General features: G+C 52.3%; 1 protein-coding gene across 3 annotated transcripts in view; it reads right to left on the minus strand.

The window, feature by feature from the left end:
• Positions 1-228: 228 nt before the first annotated feature.
• RANBP10 (RAN binding protein 10) overlaps positions 229-23,584 on the minus strand; it is an 86,229-nt gene continuing 62,873 nt past the window's right edge. For 2 of the 3 annotated variants that reach the window (XM_008257482.4, XM_017342304.3), the window contains exons 5-14: positions 14,923-14,945; positions 13,094-13,278; positions 8,483-8,595; positions 6,954-7,062; positions 6,695-6,843; positions 6,298-6,502; positions 5,106-5,227; positions 4,472-4,617; positions 4,056-4,167; positions 229-3,608 (exon numbers count right to left, since the gene is read on the minus strand). In XM_008257482.4, coding sequence (XP_008255704.1) covers positions 3,478-3,608; positions 4,056-4,167; positions 4,472-4,617; positions 5,106-5,227; positions 6,298-6,502; positions 6,695-6,843; positions 6,954-7,062; positions 8,483-8,595; positions 13,094-13,278; positions 14,923-14,945 — 1,295 coding nt within the window. In that variant the 3' untranslated portion in view covers positions 229-3,477. Of the gene's footprint in view, positions 3,609-4,055; positions 4,168-4,471; positions 4,618-5,105; positions 5,228-6,297; positions 6,503-6,694; positions 6,844-6,953; positions 7,063-8,482; positions 8,596-13,093; positions 13,279-14,708; positions 14,783-14,922; positions 14,946-23,584 lie in introns of those variants that run through there. The other variant, XM_070062624.1, reaches the window with a different exon arrangement.

Consider the following 23,584-nt stretch of genomic DNA (forward strand, 5'->3'; position numbering starts at 1 on the left):
AGGACTCAAACCAGCATCCACATGAGATGCTGGCACTGCAAGTGGTGACTTAACTCATTACACCACAATGCCAGCCCCAGTTTTAAAGTACCTGTCCTATCTGGGGTCCTATAAACACTTGGTTTCACGAGTCCTTGAGGAGACACCAAAAGGTGGGCTGGGGGTTGTCCAAATCCTCCAGGGCAGCAGGGGTGCGGTGAAACTCCAGACAGACCAGACACGCAGGACTGCTCATGGATGTGTATTTTAATAAAAATAATTCTGTCAAAATACAACAGGAGTTTTTTCATCTCTCAAGTACAATTTTAATAGGATGTTTTGTGTTAGAATTCTCTCAACCCTCCCATGCCCACAAGTTCCATGCTAATGCCAAGTATCAACTTGTGAGGACAAAGGCAGAACCAGTGTGCACAACGTGGAAGATGTCTGTTTCAGCTGTGGTTACTAATGGAGGAGAACCCTACGCAAAGAGGTGGGCGCCTGAGACAGCCACAGGCCACAGCCTGGCTGCAGGTGCAGGTGCCTGGGACTGGCGGTCAAGCTGGCCTCTGCTGTCCAGCTGCCACACGGTGCACATACCTGAGTTGTGAGCAACCAAAGGAACTCTCAGCTCCAACAGTCCTCTGCCTCATCTTTGTGCTTGCTTAAGGGGTGGGAAGGTGCTGGGTGGCCAGGTGGCCCCCACTTCTGTCTTGTGGTGTCCCTGTTCTGACGCCCATGCCCTGCAACAGACCCATGTGAGTAGGGATAGGGGGTTCTGGCTTTCACTCTAGAAGTGGCCATGTGGTGCCACAAAGGGAAGGTGAGTAGGGAAGGCTGCTCCCCCAGAGCTGGACAACCCAACAGAGCCAGGTCTTCCCCAGCCCACGGGTCAGATCCAGCCTGGAGGCAGGCTGGGAGGGCTGGGTGTGCTTACGGGGCCCCCTGGGCTGGCAGGAAGACCTGGCCCATCAGCAAGGCAGCAGGCTCAGCAGCTTGGTGTTGGCCCTCTCCACAGCTTGTGGGGCAAAGGCTTTTGTCCCCAAGATGAGCTGTCCAACTGGGACAGAGAGCCCCGCGGGAGAGGAACAGAGTAAACAACTTGGACTCAGCTGAAACAGTGAGATAAGGCACAGAAAATGGGGAGGCGGCCACGGGTACTGAGTGTGAGCCAGGCAGACACCCAACCCCATGCAGCACACAGCTGTCCTCAGCCCTCCTGGGTGCTCTCTCAGCCACTCCACAACCCAAGCCCAGGCACCCATCCCCATCCCTAACACACCCCTGAAGGTGCCAGCTGCTCAGATACAGCCGGAGGCGACACCAACTTGGAATCCCTCACCCAACCCTTCGGCTGCCGTTCAGCTTCAGGACCTGACAGTGTACCCAACCCACAGGGATAAAGTTAGTCCTGACTCTGCCACTAATTTGCTGTGTGACTTTGGCCAAGTCACTTAGTCTCCTGGGCCTCTTTCCTTACTGTATAAGGAGAAGACTGGTGGAGATGTTCTCTGAACCCTACAGCAGTTCTCTGAACCCTCTGGTTTTAACTGCCACTCTTGCTACACTCTTAGTATTTTAATAGCTTAATGTTTCCAACCTCTGGGTTTTAGAGCTCAGTATTCCCAGACTTGCACAGAATGAATTTCCTTTATAGATAGGCTAACACCTCCTGACAGGTGATGGTTTGTGCACCGCCAGTCAGGACCCTGGCAGGGACCAAGAAAAAGCTGCAGCCTAAAGGATCATTTCCTCTCTCAAGGCAGAACTCTGGGTAGAGCACAGGCCAGCGATCTGGCCCCATCACCAGCAGTTGCTCCAGACTGATCATTTTTCTTGTCCAGCTGTGGGGGCCCAGTAAGGGCTGCTGGGCATGGACTATGTCAGGCCACACCAACCATTCCTGTGTCCTCTAACATGGAGCAAGAGCTTGCTTGGCCTGGATCCTGGTAGAGACTGGAAAGTTCAGCTTCTGGCCTTGCCATGGCTGACCCTACTCTTTGAAGAGGCTGCTTGTGCTCTCTCTCACACTGTGGTGCACCTCTGCGTAGGCATCCACCCTCTCCTTCTCCTGAGTAAGCAGTCCTTCCCACAGACAGTCCACCCCAGTCCGGGCAGCTGTCCCAGCCTTTCTCTCCTGACTCTGCTGTGGTAGGAGGGCTGCTTTGCTCCACCAGCCGTGAGGATCCAACTGAAACAGCTGGAGGGAAGCCTGTAAAGCCCATGGAGTCCCTCCATTTGGCCAGCAATGCTCCTAACAGAGTTTCCTACGAGTGGCTGGGGCGAAGCTGCAGGGAACAGCCTGGCACAGCTGCAGTGACTCCTGGCCTGGGAAGGTCAAAGGTTCCATCCACTCCAGGAACCAAGTGGCCCATCAATCTGTCTCCATAAGGTACCAGCTTCTCCACAGAAAGTATCGATCCCAAGAGAGTCGTGCAGACATGAAGATTCAGGCAGGAAGAAAGCAGCCCCTGTCCTCCAGAGCCTCTGTCCTGGGAGTGGAGTCTTCCTCCCAGCAGCCGGCACACGGCAGCGCTCGGGTCAAAGGCAGGTAGTTTCCAGGCAATCAACTGAGAGTAAATGAATTATTTGGCCATCTTAACAAAGGAAGGCAGGGTGTTGAAAAGGGGAGAGAGAGAGGGGGGCAAGGCAGGCAGTGAGAGACAGGGTAGAGTGGCAGACAGCGTGCTGGCTTGTCCCTTCACTGGACCCACGGCCCTGCAGTCCTCCGCTCAGTTCAGCTCTCAGGGGCCTAGGAACAGACGCCTCTTGGGATGCAGCAAACCAGTGTAGGCTGATCCTGCCTGCTAAGTGGCCCCCCACACCTATGCAGCTTCCCCAGGCACAGAAGGGCCCATGTCTCAACAAAGGGGGAGCCTGAAATAAACAGATCACTTGGTTGAGGGGACAGAGATGATTCCTTTTTAATGAGTTGGACTCAAAAACGTATGGCGTCTGGACAACCTCACCCAAGAGGTGCTGGACCACTAACACTATGATAAATACTGTTTCTTTTTTTCTTTAATATATATATTTTTATATATAATCTCATTTGTTTTTTAATTATGAAAATAATAGGCTATCACCAACTTGGGTAGGATTCCTCACTAAATTAGCAGAAACCAGCTCAGCACAAACTCTCCAGAGATAAATACTGGTGGCTCAGTCAGGAGGGAAAAGAAAAGATTAAAAAACCCCAACCCCTCCTCAAAACAAAACCCCCTTTCCAAGTAGAAGGCGCTACATGAGAGTAACCAGCCAATACTGTGTCATAGGCCACTGCACATGAAGTGGGGGGGAGAATATGAGGGTGGGGGAAAGAGAGGAAGGAAGGAAGAGGAGGGGAAAAGGAGAGGAAGGAAGAGAGGGGAAAGGCCAGGCAGCTAGAGTGGACTCTGCCCATGGCTTCCAAGTCCCTGTGCCAGGTGCCTATGAAGGGCAGGGCTGCTCCAGTCCAGGGGCCGAGGGAGGGCCAGATAGGGCAGCCAGCACGGTCAGCTAGTGCAAGTAGTCGTCGACTCTGGCAAAGGAGCAAGATCCCAGGCCTGCTCGGGCCATAAGCCGTAGACATTCAGACGCTTGGCCCAGGGCGAGCATCAGAGGAGGCTGCTTTGGCAGGTTCTGAGACTCTGTAGGGAGAGACAAGGCCTAGTCATGCCATGCCCAGGGCTTGAGCCCAGGTCAAAGTTCCCTTGGGAGTGGAAGGAGTGGGGAATGGACAGAATCTCTTGGAACAGAGTGTTCAGTCTCTGAGGATGTCCCAGCCACTAGACCATGGCCTGGTAGGCATGCTAGGAACCCAAGGATCTTCGCTTTCATTAGCCCAGAGGGCTGGCCTGGGCTCATGGTCATGGCCTAGAATCCATCATGCTCCAGCAGACAATTCAGGTGGGCAGAGGGAGGTCAGGGTTTAAGTTCAGCCCCAGGCATCCAGGAGTCCTATGAGTCAACAGAGAGGACCTATACACAGCTCACTCCCCTAATTGGCACAAACATCAGCTTTTCCGAGGTACAGAGGGGAGGAGGCCACCCCAGGCACTCATGGGCAAGCTTCGGGTTTTGTTAGAGCCACTCACCTAAAATGGCGCTGTTGAGGGCAGCACACACAGGTTCCCTCTGGATGGGGTCAAGCTGCTGGCCAACTGGGCAGCTCCAGGGGTCTGAGTATGCCAGGAGGCTGAAGGCATCCTATGGGGCAGGGCATTTTCAAGAGGACTGTGGAACACTTCCCCCCATGGCTCCAGACAGGCAAAGGATCCTGCATGGTACCCAGAGCTCAACATACCTGGACTGTACAGTTGGCAGGGTTGTGTCCTCTCCAGGGCCAGAAGGTGGAGTATATCCCAGAAAGCCACTTCCCACTGCAGACCTGACTAGATCCCACCGCTCTGTCCTATTCCTATTCCTGCTGTCCCCTGGACCTTCCCAGAGCCACCCTACTCCCAGCATCAATGGGGGTTTGTTCTGTTTAAGGATTTGGTTTGTCTCATACCTGTAGCATCTCTGTGTGGGCCAAATTCTTGCCATACTCCCGGCCCAGCTGCTCACTCAGTGCCTGCAACTCTCGGCCAAACAGGATAATTCTTTCTGTGGCAGCCTGGTTGCCCCCGCATAGCTGTCTCCGTGGATGCCCATCATCTGCACCCAGAACCCAGCAGAGAACATGTCAGGAAAGGTAAGGCAAGAAGGGCAGGATCAGGGTGACATATGAAGGAGCTGGGTGAGCTGCAGCTTCTGCTAGGAGCAGTAGGTACAGCAGCCACAGTGGGGGTGTTCTGAGTCCCCCTAACACAGTCTAGGGGTCAAGCAGGCGTCAGGAGCTTCCCCTCTTCCCACCCTGCACCAGAGCATGGTGTTCCTAATAGTACCCACAGTCTCAAACTCCCTCCAACCTAAAGGTAAGGGCCTGAGCCTGGCAGCAGGCCTGGGCCTTTCTACATGTTTGGAGTTACCCCAAGGACACATCCACAACTGGCTAAAGAGGCAGTGGGCCAGGACTGGCTAGAGCTTTTCAAGTTGCCAAAACCTGCCCGTCCCAGCCCCCTCCCAAGGGAACAAGGGCACTGGGACCCAGCAGGGCCTTCTAGGAAACACAACGCTGCATCATGCTAGGGCACGGCCCTCACCCATGCTGGACTCATCCGTCTGCAGGTCCTCATGCTTGTAGGCACCATTGACGATGCGTGTGGCCATGCTTTCCAGCACACCATTGGGATAATGCTCTGCCTCCATCTCCATCTCACTGTCGCTGTGGAGAAGAGTTGAGGTAGGAGTTGGCCAAGGGGCCAACATTCAAGTTTTACAATATGTTGCTGTGGATAAACCAAAGGTCCCCAGGAGCATGAAAGGACAGCCCAAGTTTCCCAGGCTCTAACACTTGGCCCCTACTGTGATACCAGTTATGCCCAGAGGCCTGTAATCTGATTCCCACGCTTGTCTGAAGGCTGCCTGTGGGATTCTCCTTCCCCTGACCCTCTGAAATGACACCTCTTCTGCATATCTCCCTCATCCCTGGTGACTGGGCTCCATGGTCCTCAATGGGTACCTCTGTGGCCTTGGCTGGGAGTCAAACCCAGGTCAGCCTTGAGACATGCCTGGAGACCACTGAGAGCCACCTGGAGCTGCAGCCTACAGCTTAGATTCCCTGCCTGCCCAACTGGCCGTCCACAGCCTGATCCAGTCAAAGCTCCTTCATTATAGACCCTAGGAGGTCTGATAGGCCCAGCCTCCTTAGAAAGGAGGCCTCCTTGAAGGACAGCACATTTTTTAATGTTTGTTTTTTAAAAAATTTATTTATTTGAAAGACAGATTGATAGGGGGACAGTTGTTGGGAGAGACAGGGAGAGAGAGACAGAGACAGAGAGAGAGAGAGAGAAAATGAACCTTCCATCCACTGGTCTGCCTGCAACAAGCGGGGCTAGGCCAGGCCTAAGCCAGAAGCTAGAACTCTGAGTCTTCCATGTGGGTGGCAAGGACTCAAGCACTTGAGCTATCATTTGCTGCCTTTCCAGGTACATTAGCAGGAAGCTAGATTGGAAGTAGAGCAGTCAGGACTCAAACTGGAGCTCTGATATAGGATATCAGTGTCCCAAGTGGCAGCTTAATCAGCTGTACCACAATGCCCACCCCATGGAGGTGACCACATTTTCAGCCTAGCAGTATTAGCACCCCAGAAAAAAGCTAAGGCCTGTAGTCCAGACACAGACCTGGGAGGAGGCAGGGTGGGAAGGGCAGGGGAGAGCACTTAAATGACAGACTGACGTGGGCCCAGCTGGTACAGAGGAGAAGGCAGAAAAGGAAGTGGAACAAGACAGGCACCTGGTCTCCTGGTTACTGGTACTGCTGTGGGGCTGGGACTTGGTGGAGTCTGTTGAGTTGGACTCGGAGTAATTGATGGAGGACGGGGAGGAGGAAGATGAGGAGGATGAGGATGAGGACGAGGAGCTGGGTGCAGGATATTTACTGTGATTCTGTCTGCTCTTGGTGGATGGAACGCCATTGCTGCAGCTGGGACTGTCTGCGCCTAGAAGCCGGAAACAATCAGAAGAGGAGGGCAACTTGCCATCAAGTGGGGCCCAGGGAATAACCACAATGGTCCCATTTCCCTTCCCCCAAATCTGGCAGTGGGCCCTGAGCCCAGCCCAGGGACAGGCACGTGGGATGGCCTTTCTTCTGCACACCAGTTCTTCCCAGAGCCCTGTGGAGAGCGGCTGACCTGTGTTGTGCATGTGGGAACTACTGGGGCCATGGCGGGGGCTGAGGCTGGGGGAGTCAGGGTAGCTGTCCTGGGACTTGGGGCTTCGGGAGCTCAAGCTGCGGACCTCACTGTCGGTCCCATTCACCATCTCCACAAACTGTCGGCACCTGCAGAGGGAGCAGAGCGGCAATGCTCTGGGCTTGGCCCGGGCTGTCTGTTCCCACCACCAGCTGAGAGGGGCTGGGCTCTAGGGGAGCTAATGGTATCCGGGACTTACTTGAGCATGAAGAGCAGGTTGGGGTTGTGCTCCAGCAGCCCTGGGTAGAAGCGCTGGGTGGTCTCGATGGCCTCGCCCACGCGGCCCTCTAGCACCAGCCTCTGGATCTCTGCAGAGAGCAAGAACACAGCAGTGAGCGAGGGCTGCAGACCCTCCTCACGGTCACATGCCTGGGACATGGCCAGCGTTGGAACAGGGCTGGCCAAGAGACAGATGGGCTGGCTCAGAGCGCCCTGCCAGATGGAAACACTCATAAAACAGGCTAAAGAGAGAAAGTGGCCATCCAGACCTGTAATATACCTGTTTTCTCCCAAATGTCCAGAGTCCTTACGAGTAAAAGTGGGAAACAGAAGAGGGGGAAGATCTAGCCCAGAAACAGGAGGGCAAGTTTGGAGGCCTGCCGTGGTGGGGTGCAGATGGCCAAGGCTCTGGGTGGAGGGAGGGATGTGGTGTGCAGTGATCCAGGGATGGGCACCCAGGCAGCTGGTGTCTGAGGGTCTCTTCAGGCAGACTTCTTTCCCAGGCCTCACACACAAGGGCAACAGGAGCACACTGGTGTCTGGGCCTGAGGCCCGTGTCCTGGCAATCTTCAGGAGCTGCAGCACGCTCCCTGCTGGGAGAAAGGTCATCCTCCTCACATCGGCATCTATGATGTTGACGCCTCCAGCCATCTCACTGCTGCTTTCTCACTCTTGCCCTGGGGCCTGGTGCATCTTGCTAGGAGTGACTCCTGGATCTGAGGTTCTCTCATTTGAAGATCCCAACTCTGGGATCCCTTTCCGTCTGTGTGGCTCAGCGCAGTTTCTCTGGGAGACACAGACACATGCACATACACAGAGACGACAGCTCAGAGATGCAGGCAGGCACACACAGACACACACAGCCATACACACCCACTTCACTCCCCTAGCTCCCTTCTGGGGTCTTTCTTCTCTTTCCTAACACTCTTTCTGCCATGAAAGAATCCAAACACACAACACAAAGGCTAGCATGAACACTGGGAGGTTTCCTTTGGCCAGGGGCAGCTTCTAGGCTGAGTGTAAAAGACAGGATTGGAGTTGGGGAGCAGAGAGAAGGGCTACCACAGCAGCTGCTAAGCATGAGTTTCACCTTGTGTGACCATGTCAGGCCCCTTTCTGGCTAGTACCACACAGAACTAGAGCGAGTAAATGATGGGAAAGGTAGGTGTTGGTCTGATGCAAACACACTCTTTCCACAAACCCAAGAACAGGAGGCTAAGTGGGATTCAAGATTTAGGGAGAAGGACACAAGGCACAGAGGAGTGGGATCTAGCACATCAGGGCCTGGCCTGTCCCTGGCCTTCAGCAATGTGCATTAGGGAGGCTGCTCTTAGATGTTCCTAGGCTGCCAACTGTCCATGTGGGCAAGGAGGGACAGGAACAGCGCTGGGGCTGGCTAAGGGCTATGGGCTGAATGAGCTTATGACAGGTTATACAGGCCTGGCATGAGCCAGGGAGCAGAGCTGGGACAAGTGAGGACAGAAAAGGGGAGAAGAGAATTAACCTTACTTTGTCTGTTCTTTATGGATGCCTGCTCTTCCTGAATCGGGGTTTCGGTCATTCGCGCAAAAGCCGTGGCTGTGGCACAATACCCATGATGCACCAGGTAAGATGAGACCATGCTAGAAGAAAAGAAGAACTCCAGGTGATACTCAAGAACTGCACTGCTCACTGCCAGATGGGACAGCCCACCTCCCTGGAAGGTCTCCCCCAAACATAGCTTGGAGGTGCAACCTCCACAGAATGAGAATGAAGGGGCTGAAGCAGGGCTGGTCCCCAAGTCTGTCTCACAACCTGGAGGAGTAGCTGCAGTTTCTCTGGCATACGCTGTCCACAAGCTCAGAGAAGCAGCTGCCTCCTTGTGAACTGTAGAAGCTCAGAGATGCCCAATAAGGGCTGTGTGAAACATCAACCAGGGATGCTGTGTGGCAGCTGCCCAAGAGATGCAGCAACAGCTCCACAGGCTGCCCTGGGCACCTGGGCTAAGCATGCCCACTTCCCCAGGAGCATTCTCCATGACATGACACAAACTGGGGCCCGAGCAGCTAGGACGTGAGGCTGGTATCGTCAGGAAGGAAGAGCCACCACTAGCAGTTCCAGTGGAAAAACAATCCTTGGAAAATGGCCTAGAGAAGCCTGGTGCCTAGCAGCTACTCAACGCAATCTGAAGCTGGCTGAAAAGTGGCCTGTGTGTGCATGTGTGTTCATGCACACGTGTGCACGTGTATACAGCAAAATAAGCCTTGTGTCTAATGTATACAGAATATCTGATGTCATCATTGTAAATGCCAAATATCTGCAGGGCTGTCACATGAAAGGTGTATTAAGGGTAATGTGAGATAATACACATAAAGTGTCTGGCACAAAGTAAGAAGAAATACAACCTCTTATTATATTATTATGTATTACCTAACACTATATTCTGAATATCACAAATATTATGAGTATTAAAACACAAGGGCAAAAATTTTTAACAAAACTTGGTTCACATGAACTTCTATGAATATAAGATGTCATTAAAATGAATAGTGCCTATGTCTCAATAATTTTTATTTTTTAAGATTTACTTAATTTATTTGAAAGCCAGAGGGGAGAGAGAGAGAGAGAGAGAGAGAGAGCGAGCGAGCGAGAGAGAGCTTCCATTCACTGGTCTACTCCCCAAATGGCCATAATAGCCAAGGCTGGGCCAGACCAAAGCCAGGAGCCAAAAGTCTCTTCGAGGTCTCCTATGTAGTTTCAGGGGCCCAAGCCTTGAACAATCTTTTGCAGCTTTTCCCAGGCACATTAGCAGGGAGCTGGATCAGAAGTGAAGCAGCTGGGATTTGACCCGGTGCCCATACTGGGATGCTGGCATTGCAGACAGAAGCTGAACCCACTATGCAACAATGCAGGCCACCATAATTTCACTTCTTACAAGGACATATTTATATCATACAGTGGATTCCATCTATTCACTATAATTTTCTGAGTTTTTCCACACATATGTGTATGTGTATGTGTGTGTGTGTTTTTAAGATTTATTTATTTGAAAGTCAAAGTTACAGAGAGGCAGAGGCAGAGGCAGAGGCAGAGAGAGAGAGAGAGAGAGAGATAAAGAGGTCTTCACTCTGCTGGTTCACTCCCCAAATAGCTGCAACAGCCGGCACTGTGCCAATCTGAAGCCAGGAGCCAGGAGCTTCTTCTGGGTCTCCCACATGGGAGCAGGGGCCCAAGCACTTGAGGTGTCTTCTGCTTTCCCAGGCCATAGCAGAGAGCTGGATCAGAAGTGGAGTAGCCAGGACTGGAATCAGCACCCGCATGGGATGCTGGCACTGCAGGTAGTGGCTTTACCTGCTACTCCACAGCACCAGCCCCTATATATAGGTTTTTAATGTTTTCTGTCTTCTGTGCTAAGTATTTTGCTATTTAAAAACAGCAATTATATATATATATATTTTAAATAATTTTTTTTTTGACAGGCAGAATTAGACAGTGAGAGAGAGAGACAGAGAGAAAGGACTTCCTTTTTCCGTTGGTTCACCCTTCAAGTAGCCACTACAGCCGGTGTGTTGCGGCCGGTGCGCTGCGCTGATCCGAAGCCAGAAGCCAGGTGCCTCTTCCTGGTCTCCCATGCAGGTGCAGGGCCCAAGAACTTGGGCCATCCTCCACTGCACTTCTGGGCCACAGCAGAGAGCTGGACTGGAAGAGCAGCAACTGGGACAGAATCTGGCGCCCCGACCGGGACTAGAACTCTGGGTGCTGGCGCCGCAGGCAGAGGATTAGTCTAGTAAGCCGTGGCACCGGCCAAAAATAATCTTTTCTTTTCTTTTCTTTTTTTTTTTCTTTTTTTTTTTTTTTTGGACAGGCAGAGTGGACAGTGAGAGAGAGAGAGACAGAGAGAAAGGTCTTCCTTTGCCGTTGGTTCACCCTCCAATGGCTGCCGCGGCCGGCGCACCGCGCTGATCCGATGGCAGGAGCCAGGAGCCAGGTGCTTTTCCTGGTCTCCCATGGGGTGCAGGGCCCAAGCACCTGGGCCATCCTCCACTGCACTCCCTGGCCACAGCAGAGAGCTGGCCTGGAAGAGGGGCAACCGGGACAGAATCCGGCGCCCCGACCGGGACTAGAACCCGGTGTGCCGGCGCCGCTAGGCAGAGGATTAGCCTAGTGAGCCGCGGCGCCGGCAAAAATAATCTTTTTTTAAAAAGATTTATTTATTTGAAAGGCAGAGTTACAGAGAAGGAGAAGCAGAGGCAGAGAGAGAAGTTTTCCATCTGCTGGTTTACTCCCCAAATGGCTGCAACAGCCAGAGCTGAGCCAATTCAAAGCCAGGAGCCAGGAGCTGCTTTTGGGTCTCCCACGTGGGTGCAGGGGCCCAAGCACTTAGGCCATCTTCTACTGCTTTCCCAGGCCATAGCAGAGAGCTGCATTGGAAGTGGAGCAGCCAGGACTTGAACCAGCACCCTATGGGATACCAGCACCGCAGGCAGAGGCATAGCCCACTATGCCACAATGCCAGCTCCCCAACCCCAAAATCTTAAAAATGAAAAATTCTTTAGGGGCCAGCTTTGTGGTACAGTGGGTTAAGCCACCACTTTCAATACCTGTACCCCATATCAGAGTGCCAGTTCAAGTCCTGGCTGCTCTACTTTTTATCTAGCTTCCTGCTAATTCACTTGGGAAGGCAGTCCAAGTCCAAGATTGTCCAAGTGTTTGGGGCCCTGCCAATTATGTGGAAGACTGGAGATTCTGGCTCCTGGCTTTGGCCTGCCCCAGATCTGGCTATTGTGGCCATTTGAGGAGTTAACCAGCAGATGGAAGACTTCCCTCCCTCCCTCCCTCCCTCCCTCCCTCCCTCTCTCTCTCTCTCTCTCTTTCAAATAAAAACAAACAGGAACAGACTATCCTAGTGGTATTTAAAAAAAAAAAAAAAGAAAGAAAAAAATTCTTTAAGTTTTTACAAAAGGTTTCCTATGCAAACAAAGGGGGAAATAAAACTGAATTCCCATCAGGGGAAGCCAGCCAAGGCGCTTATGCAAAGTTTGACTCCAAGATAACACAGCCATTGCCAATATTCATAAGGTAATTTATGTGAAACCACAGAACAAATTATATGCGGGTCTTGGGAAACAACTACAAATGAATATATAAAAGCTCATGTGAACAAATACCTCCACATGCTGAGCTCAGGCCCTTAACACTGGGAGCTTCAGTCCCTCCCCACACAGTGCACCTCTTCTTTGGCCATCCCTGCAAGCCTGCTATGGGGCGTGGCCCTGACTGAGCCCTCCAAGGAAGCACTTCTCGCCTGCTCTGTGCAGGAGCTAGAGGCAGCGATGCTACTTCTCCTGAGGAGGGTCTGGCTATCTAGCCTCTGCCTCAGCTTCCCTTGGAGCCTGCCTCAAGATCAATCCCTCAAGAAAGGGAGTCTGCATAAAGAACTCAGTATGCACCTTACCCACCCAAGGGCTCCAGAGCAATGACCAGAGCTGGCAGGAGTCCAGTTCCTCCCCATGCCCATCTGCCCATCTTTGGGAACTAAGCTCACACTCACTGTCCAGTGGAGTGGACACTGGTCATTGCCTTACTCAGGCTCCCACTGGCAAGTTAGGAGAGACCCAAACCTGGCCTCCCTTGGGAGTCTCAGCAACTCCCGCTTCTAGAACAGTCTGGGAGTTAATGAGCCAAGGAACCAGCTAAGCTGGTCCTAGGGAGGAAGCTTCCCACCACCACTGCCATGGACACACGAGACGTGGCTGGATGCTGAGGCCAGTGAGGTGACCTCAGGCCAGAGCCACAGAGGGATGGATGGATACTTGCTATTGTGGAAAAGTCCACAGAGGAAGAAGCCATGGGATGTCCTGGCATTCTCTGCAAAATGACCTAGGGAAGGAAGACGGCTCTGCCAGGGCTCTCACAGACAGCCTTCAGCACTGGCTGAGGGGCAAAGGGTTTTAAGCGGGAGCAGCTGGGAAGGAGCGGGAGGTGTCCGGAAGGTGAGAGGGCAGCCGAGCAGCAGGCGGAATCACTCTGGGAGTGCTTCCCCGGAGGGGATTCCCAGCTGGAATCCACAGGAGCAGCTGGTAGCCTGCAGGGGCCTATGGAGAGTGAGGCCCCTGGGATGGGCCGGGGCACAGCACTCACTTCTGCAGCACTGCCTGCCACTCGCCAAGCCGGGCGCTGATGGGGAAGCAGTGGACAGTGCCCTGGACCTTGGCACGCCACTCTCGCATGTAGTCCTCAATGTCAAACAGGAAGGGCTGCTGCCCAAAGTTGGCGTCCACAATCTCCCCAGGTGTCTGCAGGCCTACGGTGGGGTAGAGGTTGGCCTGAGGAGGAGAATGAAATGTCAGTCAGGCCCTGAAGCAGCAGACAGCAGGGCCTCGCCTCACCTCCCTGGCTCCTGCGGGCCGAGGCTAGGGCTCTGAGAAGCACAGCAAGGCTGCAGGAGGTGGATAAAGCTGCTCTCTGCCCACGTCCCTGCCAGGCACTAACCCCAGAATTTGAGGGACAAAGCTGAAGCAAGCGAGGACCAGTGTGGAGAGTATCCTGCCCTGCATCAGAGGCTACCTGGTCTCCAGGGACCTGACTCCCCTCCACAACTCAGCCAGCACACAGAGGCAGGCTAGGCGCCATGGCCCCGCGTAAAGCTCAGGTAATGGCTCCTCTAGAAAAGATGCAGGGGCAAGGATCCTTTTACCACAAAACAGAGCTACCTGAGGCAGCAGGAAGGGACAGGATGACCCAGGAAAGGAGCGGGGAGAGCAGCATGGCAAAGGGATTAGGTGAGCTGGATCGCCTGGCTCCGGGCAAGGCGGGAGAGAGGCTGCTCCCCTTCCTGCCACAGGCTTACGCAGAGGTCTTTAAGCCCAGTGAGGTGTGGGGCCCCCTGCATGACCAGCTTTTGCCAGGCCACTGCCTCGCTCAGTGCCTCTGTGGCTCCCACTGCTGGTGTTTCCCCTCACCTTCCCCCAGTGTCACTGAGATGGTCTTCCCAGGGCCCTCAACTCCCTCTTCCCCTCCCATCCTCCTGCCTGAGTACTGTGTGCCTTTACTGCACACTGGGTTCAGCCCACCATGAACTTGGAATTTGCTTCCTTCCTTTCCTCCTACCCTCCACACCACAGGCAAAGCCACCCTCTCCAGCAAACCTTTCCTGACCATCACTGCCCACAGGGACACCCCCACACTGTCCACACTCACATCTGGCCACTTATGTCACATCTGCACAACTAGACTCTTTCCTAGCCAGGGCTAGAATCCTGAGGCTTTTCCCAGGACCACAGCCCCTCTCCGGGGCCTTCAGCTGGGAGCAAAGGATTCTGATCCATTTCAGGAGGTTCCAAAAAGACCCTAGGCACTGCAGTCTGGGCATCCACTGCCCCTTAGATCACCAGGGATTTTCCTAGGGCAACAAAGCTGCCACCATATTCTGCAAACTTCCAGAACCAGCTAGCACAGTGTCAGGCTAGGCTTCCAGCATCCTGGGTGGAGGCATGTGATGAAGCCTGTGATGACTCATGGTAGGAAGGGCTGGGGTACATGGGGTGGGAATGAACCCTAAACTAAGCCCACAGAAAATTCCATCCTTTTCCAAGAAGAAAAATCTCCACAAAGCTCGCCACTCTGGCTTGGGATACCCTGAATGGCAGCAGACTGGGTCCCTGAGGGCACAGAGCAGCATAACCACGGAGCTACCCTCATTCCACCACCGCCCACCCCCACCACTGCCTTTGGAAATGCCACAAGTTATGGTCACCTGCTAAGAGTCGTGGAGGAAGACCAGGCCTTGCTGCTGGAGAGAGGAGACCAGTAGGTACCCCCTAGTGGTACCCCCAAGCTGACAGCACAGCACACATCCCTGGTTGGGGAAAGGGCCAGACTCCACACCCTGCACGTGCAGGGACCACCACAACCCACCCTAGGCAGCTCCCAACAGCCCAGGATGGGGAAGCCCCAACAGAAGTACTTACCGGGAGGTCTGTGAAGGCTATACCTGTGGGGGAAAGGAACAGTCATCAGGCCAAAGACAGAAACAGCCCCTTGTCTCCTCTGCCTCCATGAGGACGTGATGGACAAGCACATGCTAAGGCCTGCCAATTTTAGACCCTGGCCTACCCTTTTCTGGGTGGCCTGGCCACAGGTGAAGTCACATACTCAAGTAATTGTCCATGGCTCTTCCACCCTCTCAAGGAAAGCCTGATAGAAGGCTCAAACCCAGATGATCCATCCCCAGGACATCCAGGTCTAATCCTTCTCATGGCTCAACTCAGAGTAAAGGAAACCTGTGTGTGCCAGGCCCTTTTGTATCCATTACCTGACCCAATCCGCACACCAACTCTGGGGAGCAGACTTTCTTATGCCATTTACAGGTGATGAAAAGTAGATCTCAGGGCTTGCACTGTGGTGTGGCGGGTAAAGCCACTGCCTGCAGTGCTGGCATCCCATATGGGTGCTGGTTTGAGACCCAGCTGCTCCACTTCTTATCCAGCTCTCTGCTACGGCCTGGGAAAGCAGAAGGTGGCCCAAGTCCTTGGGACCCTGCACCCGCATGGGAGAGCTAGAAGCTCCTGGCTCCTGGTTTCAGATCGGCCCAAACCCAACTGTTGTGGCCATTTGGGGAGTGAAACAGCAGATGGAACACCTCTCTCTCTCTCCCTCTCTTTCTGTAACTTTCTGACTTTCAAATCAATAACAAATAAATCTTAAAGAGGAAAGAAGGAAGGAAGGAAGGAAGGAAGGAAGGAAGGAAGGAAGGAAGGAAGGAAGGAAGGAAGGAAGGAAGGAAGGAAGGAAGGAGCGAGCTACATCTCCAGGGACTTCAGCCCTGAACTGGAAGTGAGCAGAGGAGAACAAGACCTCAAACACTATGAGTGTCCTTCCTTCACATACCGCCCAGAAACCCTGGCTGAGATTGAGAAACAACTCAGGACCAATGGAGAGCTCCTAAGGATTCAGCTTTCCCATTTTTTTAGGTACAGAAGTCTAGGAGCTGCTGAGCTTTGGGTTTAAGATGTTTTCAAACTGCCGACTCTTGAAGGTCCCCAGACTTCTCCTCTAACCTCAGCCCAGAAAAGAAATGAAAACCCAGCAAGACAGCACAAGTGAAGGTCAGAGGATAGGTCTCCAAGGAAGCTGGGGCCAGCACTGTGCCAGGCAACATGTGCCCTGTGCATCCCCCCTGCTGGGCAAGAGATTAAGGGTGTTAAAAGGAAGCATTTCTTCCTCAGCACAACCTTGCAAGGAGTGAGCCGTCTCTGACGCCAGCTTACAGGTGAAACACAGGTACAGGTACAGAGGGACGGTTTATATTCTTGGCTGGGCTCTGCTGGTACCTCACTGAGGGAAGCACATCAACCTCATGGTCCGCCTGCCTGAGGTCATTTACATCCTATTTATTTACATATTTATTTTCACTTTATGTGAAAGGGAGAGAGAGAAACAGAGAGAAATGGTTCACTCCCTAAATGCCTACAACAGCCAGGGCTGGGCCAGGCTGATCCATCCACATTTTCCATAAGGGTTTTAGGGAACCAACTACTTGGGCCATCAAGTGGTACCTCCCAGGGTATGCAATAGCAGGAAGTCAGATTGCAAACAGAGGAGCTGTGACTCAAACCAGGCACTTGGGTAAGGTATGCAGGCATTCCAAGCACTTAGCACTATGCTAAATGCCCACTCTAAGGACACTTCTGAGCCCCACATGTGGAGACAGCAGTCACAGAGCTGGCAGGATTAAATTTGGAAGCCCCTCTGCACCCATGAGATGTCACAGTCCAGTATCCAGGTCTGCCTGGGAGCTACCCACACAGATCTGTGTGGCCAGGATGCTACTTATTCCTGGGCTCAAGGAGGAGGCCCACAAAACCCTGGAAGAAGGGTCAGTCTAGGATCCACCAGGTATCTGTTTGTGATGTTTAACAAATTACTCAATCTCTCTGAGCCCATCTGAAAAAACAGTAATATTAATCCCTCACCTCAAGAAAGGAAGGAGAAAATGAGGCATTCGATGAAAGCCACTTCAGAAACTCAGGCACAGGTTGGCTGCAGTTGGGACACAGGGTGAGGCAGGGAGTGATCTACCCAGATCAGTCTGGCTTTGCCTCACAAGGGCACCCAGGAAGGATGAGGCCTTGCGATGCTACAAGAGGAATAAGGTGGAGGCTACTCCACCTCCTCAGCCTTCCAGGTCTTCATGAGCCTCTGCAAAGCCATGGTGACAAGACCTGAGTTGGCCCTTGGGACTGAGGCCCAGGCAAAGCTCCAGGATAAGAACAGGATAGCCAAACTTTCTGGTAAGAAGTGCTCCAGGCCAAACAGACGTGGGCCAGTAGTCACTGAAGCCGAGAATATAAAGACCTTGTGAGACAGCACAGAGCTATGTGAAGACAACTCAGCAAGTGCACATAGCCTCTGCAGATGAGACCTAAATCTCCCATCTCTGTTCACTCATTCATTCATCCTCCTATCAAGTATCTACTGAGGCCTCCTAGGAGCCAAGCCTTGGAAAAGGACTAGGGAAATGGCTGAAGCCTTAGCCTTCAAAGTACTCGCTGCACCATTAAGAGATGGCATGTGACTAATAATTACATAGATGACTGACTGTTGGCACACAGGTTGGGTTCTGACAGACAAAAGGCACAGGAGGCCAGAGCCAGGAAACAGCACTGTGCTTCCCTTAAGAGGTTCTGAAGCACATTAGTAACAAGGTGGCTCATGAAGAGCAAACAGGAGCAAGTGTGCTGTGTAGCAGTTAATCTGGGCTGGTGCCGCGGCTCACTAGGCTAATCCTCCGCCTAGCGGCGCTGGCACACCGGGTTCTAGTCCTGGTCGGGGCGCCGGATTCTGTCCCGGTTGCCCCTCTTCCAGGCCAGCTCTCTGCTGTGGCCAGGGAAGTGCAGTGGAGGATGGCCCAAGTGCTTGGGCCCTGCACCCCATGGGAGACCAGGAGGAAGCACCTGGCTCCTGCCTTTGGATCAGCACGGTGCGCCGGCCGCAGCGCGCCGGCCGTGGCGGCCATTGGAGGGTGAACCAAAGGCAAAGGAAGACCTTTCTCTCTGTCTCTCTCTCTCTCACTGTCCACTCTGCCTGTCAAAAAAAAAAAAAAAAAAAAAAAAAAAAAAGGCAATGGTGAGAGGAAGCAATGGTGACGGCTCTAGTTGGGTTTCTGTCACCACGTGGGAGACCCAGATTGAGTTCCAGGCTCTTGGGTTTCATCTGGCTCAGCCCAAACTATTGTGGGCATTTGAGGAGTGAACCAGCAGATGAGAAATCTCTGCCGGCGCCGTGGCTCAATAGGCTAATCCTCCACCTTGCGGCGCCGGCACACCGGGTTCTAGTCCCGGTTGGGGCGCCGGATTCTGTCCCGGTTGCCCCTCTTCCAGGCCAGCTCTCTGCTATGGCCAGGGAGTGCAGTGGAGGATGGCCCAGGTGCTTGGGCCCTGCACCCCATGGGAGACCAGGAAAAGCACCTGGCTCCTGGCTCCTGCCAGGATCAGCGCGGTGCGCCGGCTGCAGCGGCGGCCATTGGAGGGTGAACCAAAGGCAAAGGAAGACCTTTCTCTCTCTGTCTCTCTCTCTCACTGTCCACTCTGCCTGTCAAAAAAAAAAAAAAAAAAAAAAGAAATCTCTTTCTCTCTGCCTTTCAGATGAACGAAACAAGTAGAAATTAAAAAAAAAAAAAAAGGAAACAGGGACATTAGAAGATTGACTAAGCAGCCTGTCGCTCTGACTTCACTGCCTTTCTACTGCAGTTTGTCTACAAAACACAGAGGACAGGCCAAACCCACTTTCTGCAAGGTCTAAGCTTCTCAGTGATTCTTAAATGTCTAGTACTCCTCGGACTAGCTCAACTATACACTAAAGGACTCACATTTTAGCTTTGTATTCTTTTTATTAATATCTTCAAATAAACAGATACAAATGTGTTCATCAAATTTCAGGTTAATATTGTACAACACAGAAAAGGATATGAAGTATTTGGGATTAAGTAAGCAAGACCACAGACAAACTAGACATGCTGAAACACCATGCAGTCTACTATGAAATGAAGTTTAATTATAAGATGTGTGAGGTCTTGCATGAGTTCTATAAAAAACATCCACTTGGGCCTGGGTTGTAGTATAGCAGGTAAAGCCACTGCTTTGACACTGGTATGCCATATAGACATCAGTTCATATACCAGCAGCCAGGGCTGCTCCACTTCTGATCCAGCTCTCTGCTAATGGCCTGGGAAAAAGTGCGGCAGATGGTCCAAGCGTTCGGGCCTCTGCATCCATGAGGGAGATCTGGAAGAATCTCCTGGCCCCTTCCTGGCTTCGGCCTGGCCCAGCCCTGGCTGTGTGGCCCTTTGAGGGGTGAACCAGTGGATAAAAGATCTCTTTGTGTCTCTCCCCCTTCTCTTTGTAATTCTGATTTTCAAATAAATAAATCTTTAAAAAAAAAATCATCCACTTAGGATTGAGTTTTTAAAAAACATTCGGTGAGGGGCCTGCCCTGTGGCACAGCGGGTTAAAGCCCTGGCCTGAGGCCCCGCCATCCCATATGGGCACCAGTTCTAGTCCTGGCTGCTTCTCTTCCAATCCAGCTCTCTGCTATGGCCTGGGAAAGCAGTACAAGATGGCCCACGTGGGAGACCTGCCCCCACGTGGGAAACCCAGAAGAAGCTCCTGGCTCCTGGCTCCTGGCTTCAGATCGGCGCAGCTCCGGCCGTTGCAGCCATCTGGGGAGTGAGCCAGTGGATGGCTCTCTGTCTACCTCTCTCTGTAACTCTGTCTTTCAAATAAATAAAATAAATTAAAAAAACAAAAAGCAGTCGGTGAGTTTGGATAGATACTAAAGTGGCCTGAGCTCCCTGGGACCTGGGTACCTGACTGACAAAGAGCTCATGGTCCTCTGGTGGTCCTAGTGCACATTTAGGGCCCAGGGAAGAGGAGGTGCTGGTGCACAGAGGTCAGCAGAGTTTGCTCCAAACCTAGTGTTCCACAGCAAGTGCCATGCTCTGAGCAAGTGTACAAGTGGGGGGCCGGCATGTGGCACAGTAAGCTAAGCCTCTGCCTGCAGTGCCAGCATCCCACATGGGTGCCAGTTCATGTCCTAGATGCTCCTTCCCTGATACAGCTCTCTGCTATGACCTGGGAGAGCAGTAGAAGATGGCCTAAGAACTTGGGCTCCTGCAACCGCATAGGAGACCCAGAAGCAGTTCCTGGCTCCTGGCTTTAGATCTGCTTAGCTCTGAACGTTGCAGCCAATTGGGGAGTGAACCTGTGGATAGAAGACCTTTCTCTCTATCTCTCCCTCTCTCTGTTTGTAACTCTACCTCTCAAATATATATATATATATATATATATATATATATATATACACACACACACATATATATATATATATTTTTTTTTTTTAAAGAAGTGTACAAGCTGGAGGGATGTGAAGAGGGCAGGTATCCAAAGAGGCAAGACTTAGTGCAGCTCCAGAGGAGCATGTGGTGGAGGGTACAGGGCAAGAACTCACAACATGGACCCTGACACTATGACAGCAAAAGAACCCAGAGTCAGGAAATAGCTAGGGGCCGGGCTGTGGCGTAGTGGGAAAAGCTGCTGCCTGCACTGCTGGCATCCCATATAGGCACTGGGTTCGAGTTCTGGCTCCTCCATTTCCAATCCAGCTCTTTGCTGTGGCCTGGGAAAGGAGTGGAAGATGGCCCAGATCCTTCGGCCTCTGCAACCACGTGGGAGACCCAGAGGAGGCTCCTGGCTCCTGGCTCCTGGCTTCAGATCACTGCAGCTCTGGCCATTGTGGCAATCTGGGGAGTGAACCGGTGGATGGAGGACCTCTCTTTCTCTCTCTCTGCCTCTGCCTCTCTGTAACTCTGCCTTTCAGATAAAACAAATAAATCTTAAAAGAAAAAAATCAAACAACTTATTAAAAAAAAAAAAAAGGAAATAGCTAGAGTCAGCAAAACAAAGTGCACAGCACAGAGTCATCTTGAGACCTTGGTCTTGGCCTCCAGCTGCTAGGTGCTGACCAGCTGACCAGCTGGACCTCAACAACTGTAGCCAGGATGTGCTCCAGGATCAGCCCTGCAGTGTCTGAGCAATGCTTGTAGCCACCCAGCTCCCCAGGATTTCTCGCCTACTCTGGGCTGTGGTGTCCACTGACGAATGCTAGCTCCTGACACTTGGCCAAAGAACCTGACAAACCCCACTCCCATTCCGTTCCCCTGATTCCAGTTGGGCTCATCTCCTGGAAAAGCCAGAGAGGGAACAAGGGGGAGTGGCAGCCCACCTTTAGAACTCTCTCTCTCTCTCTCTCTCTCTCTCTCTATATATATATATATATATATAATATATCTAGAATTGTGATTCTTTTTAAAATTTATTTATTTTTATTTAAAAGGAGAGAGAAACAGGAAGATCGATCTGTTTCCACTAGTAGAATCCTCAAATGTTCACAACAGCTGAGGCTGGTAGGAAGTCAATTTAGATCTCCTATGTGGACGGGAGGGACCCAAGTACATGAGCCATCACCTGCTGCCTCCCAGGGTACACAATACCAGAAAACTGGAATAGAAGTGGAGCCAGGATACAAACCCAGGGCTCCAATAGAGATGTGGACATCCCAAGAGACATCTTGACTGCTGCATCAAATGCCCACTCCAGCCACCTTCTTACTGCTCCTCAAGCCAGGGGAAGTGGCCCTTTCAGGAGTCAGGTTCCAAGTAAAATGCCCAGCTCTCTCTCCTGGTACAGCCTGTGGTAGCCTGGCTGGTAGGATTTTGCCAAGTCTTATCAATATACCATTCTGGGGGAACTACAGTGAGGCCAGATCTAAGACTACTGGCCAACTGAGGTAGCCAGGCCAATAGTTGGGTACCACCTTGAGGCCTGGGTGGCCAAATATTATCAGTGCCTAGTAGGGCAAGGCATCAGAATAGCCACAGTCAGGGCAGTGCTGTGGCATAGTATGAAAAGCCGCCGCCTGCAGTACCAGTATCCCATATGGGCACCAGTTCAAGACCCGGGTATTCAACTTCTGCTCCAGCTCTCTGCTATGGCCTGGGAAAGTGGCAGAAGATGGCTCAAATCCTTGGGTCCCTGCACTCATATGGCAGACCCAGAAGAAGTTCCTGGCTCCTGGCTTCAGACTGGTGCAGCTCCGGCCATTGAGGCCATCTGGGGAATGAACCAGCAGATGGAAGACCTCTCTCTCTTTCTGCCTCTCTCTAACTCTGACTTTCAAATAAAACAAATAAATCTTAAAAAAAAAAAAAAAAGAGGAATAACCGCAGTATATCTCTGAAGTTCTAATCCTAAATTTTTTTCTAATTAAAAACCAAATTTTTTGAGAGAGAGAGGAAGAGATAGACAGAAGGAGAGAAAGCTCCCATCTGTTGGTTCATTCCCCAAACGCCTACTACAGGAACAGTAGGCTAGGCTGAAGCCAGGAGCATAGAACTCTTTCTGGGTCTACCACATGGGTAGCAGGGGCCCAGGCATTTCAGCCATCACCTACTAGGAGGCTGGATTGGAAACAGAGTTCCCAGGACTCCAACCTCCATCACCCACCATGGACTGTCACCATCCTGACTGACAGCACTACTGATGCAGCCACTTGGCCACCTTTCCTTCTTGCAAGTGCATTTCCCTGTCACTATGCCCTGTCAGGCTGCCCCGGGGCTTTGTCAGGCTTGATTCCCGTTACCTGCACCCATCACCACTGACTCATCTCAGGCCACTTATCTCTTCCCCTGGCCTTTAGACTAGTCCATCCTCTGTGGTTCACCAAAGAGGACTTTTCAATGGAACTCTGCCCAGTTGCTGCCCATTAACCAGGAACAGATCAGAGGAGATATGGTCCCATCCAACTCTAGCCTATGTGTACCTCCTGTACTGGTGCAGCCTCATTATTGCTCTCCATAGCAACCAGCAAACTAATCATCAGAAGAGCTGACCAAAGTCTGGGCCAGGTCATAGACATGCAAGCTGCCACTACAGACAACTGTGTGTACTTGTTCTTGGACCTCTCAAACTTATTCAATGCCAGATCCTGCTTCAACAAATGCCACACAGGCCAGGATCATAACCAAAACAGTACTGCAATCTCAGCACCCACCCTGGGCTGGATAAATGCTCCTGAAGGGACGCATTAATAAAGAATGTGCCCCCACTACCTTCTGCCCACTTTATTTTTTTTATTTTTTTATTTTTTGACAGGCAGGGTGGACAGTGAGAGAGACAGAGAGAAAGGTCTTCCTTTACCATTGGTTCAACCTCCAATGGCCGCCGCGGCCAGCGCGCTGCGGCCGGCGCATCATGCTGATCCGATAGCAGGAGCCAGGTGCTTCTCCTGGTCTCCCATGGGGTGCAGGGCCCAAGCACTTGGGCCATCCTCCACTGCACTCCCTGGCCACAGCAGAGAGCTGGCCTGGAAGAGGGGCAACCGGGACAGAATCCGGCACCCCGACTGGGACTAGAACCCGGTGTGCCGGCGCCGCAAGGCGGAGGATTAGCCTAGTGAGCTGCAGCGCCGGCCTACCTTCTGCCCACTTTAAATGACTCCAGCTCCTGGAAATGGCTGTGGTTCCCCAGAGCTCTGCAGAGGCTTTGTGACACTGCTTTGACTCCAAGGCTTTCGAGC

The sequence above is a fragment of the Oryctolagus cuniculus genome, chromosome 18, assembly GCF_964237555.1.
Source record: "Oryctolagus cuniculus chromosome 18, mOryCun1.1, whole genome shotgun sequence".
Classification (NCBI taxonomy): domain Eukaryota; kingdom Metazoa; phylum Chordata; class Mammalia; order Lagomorpha; family Leporidae; genus Oryctolagus; species Oryctolagus cuniculus.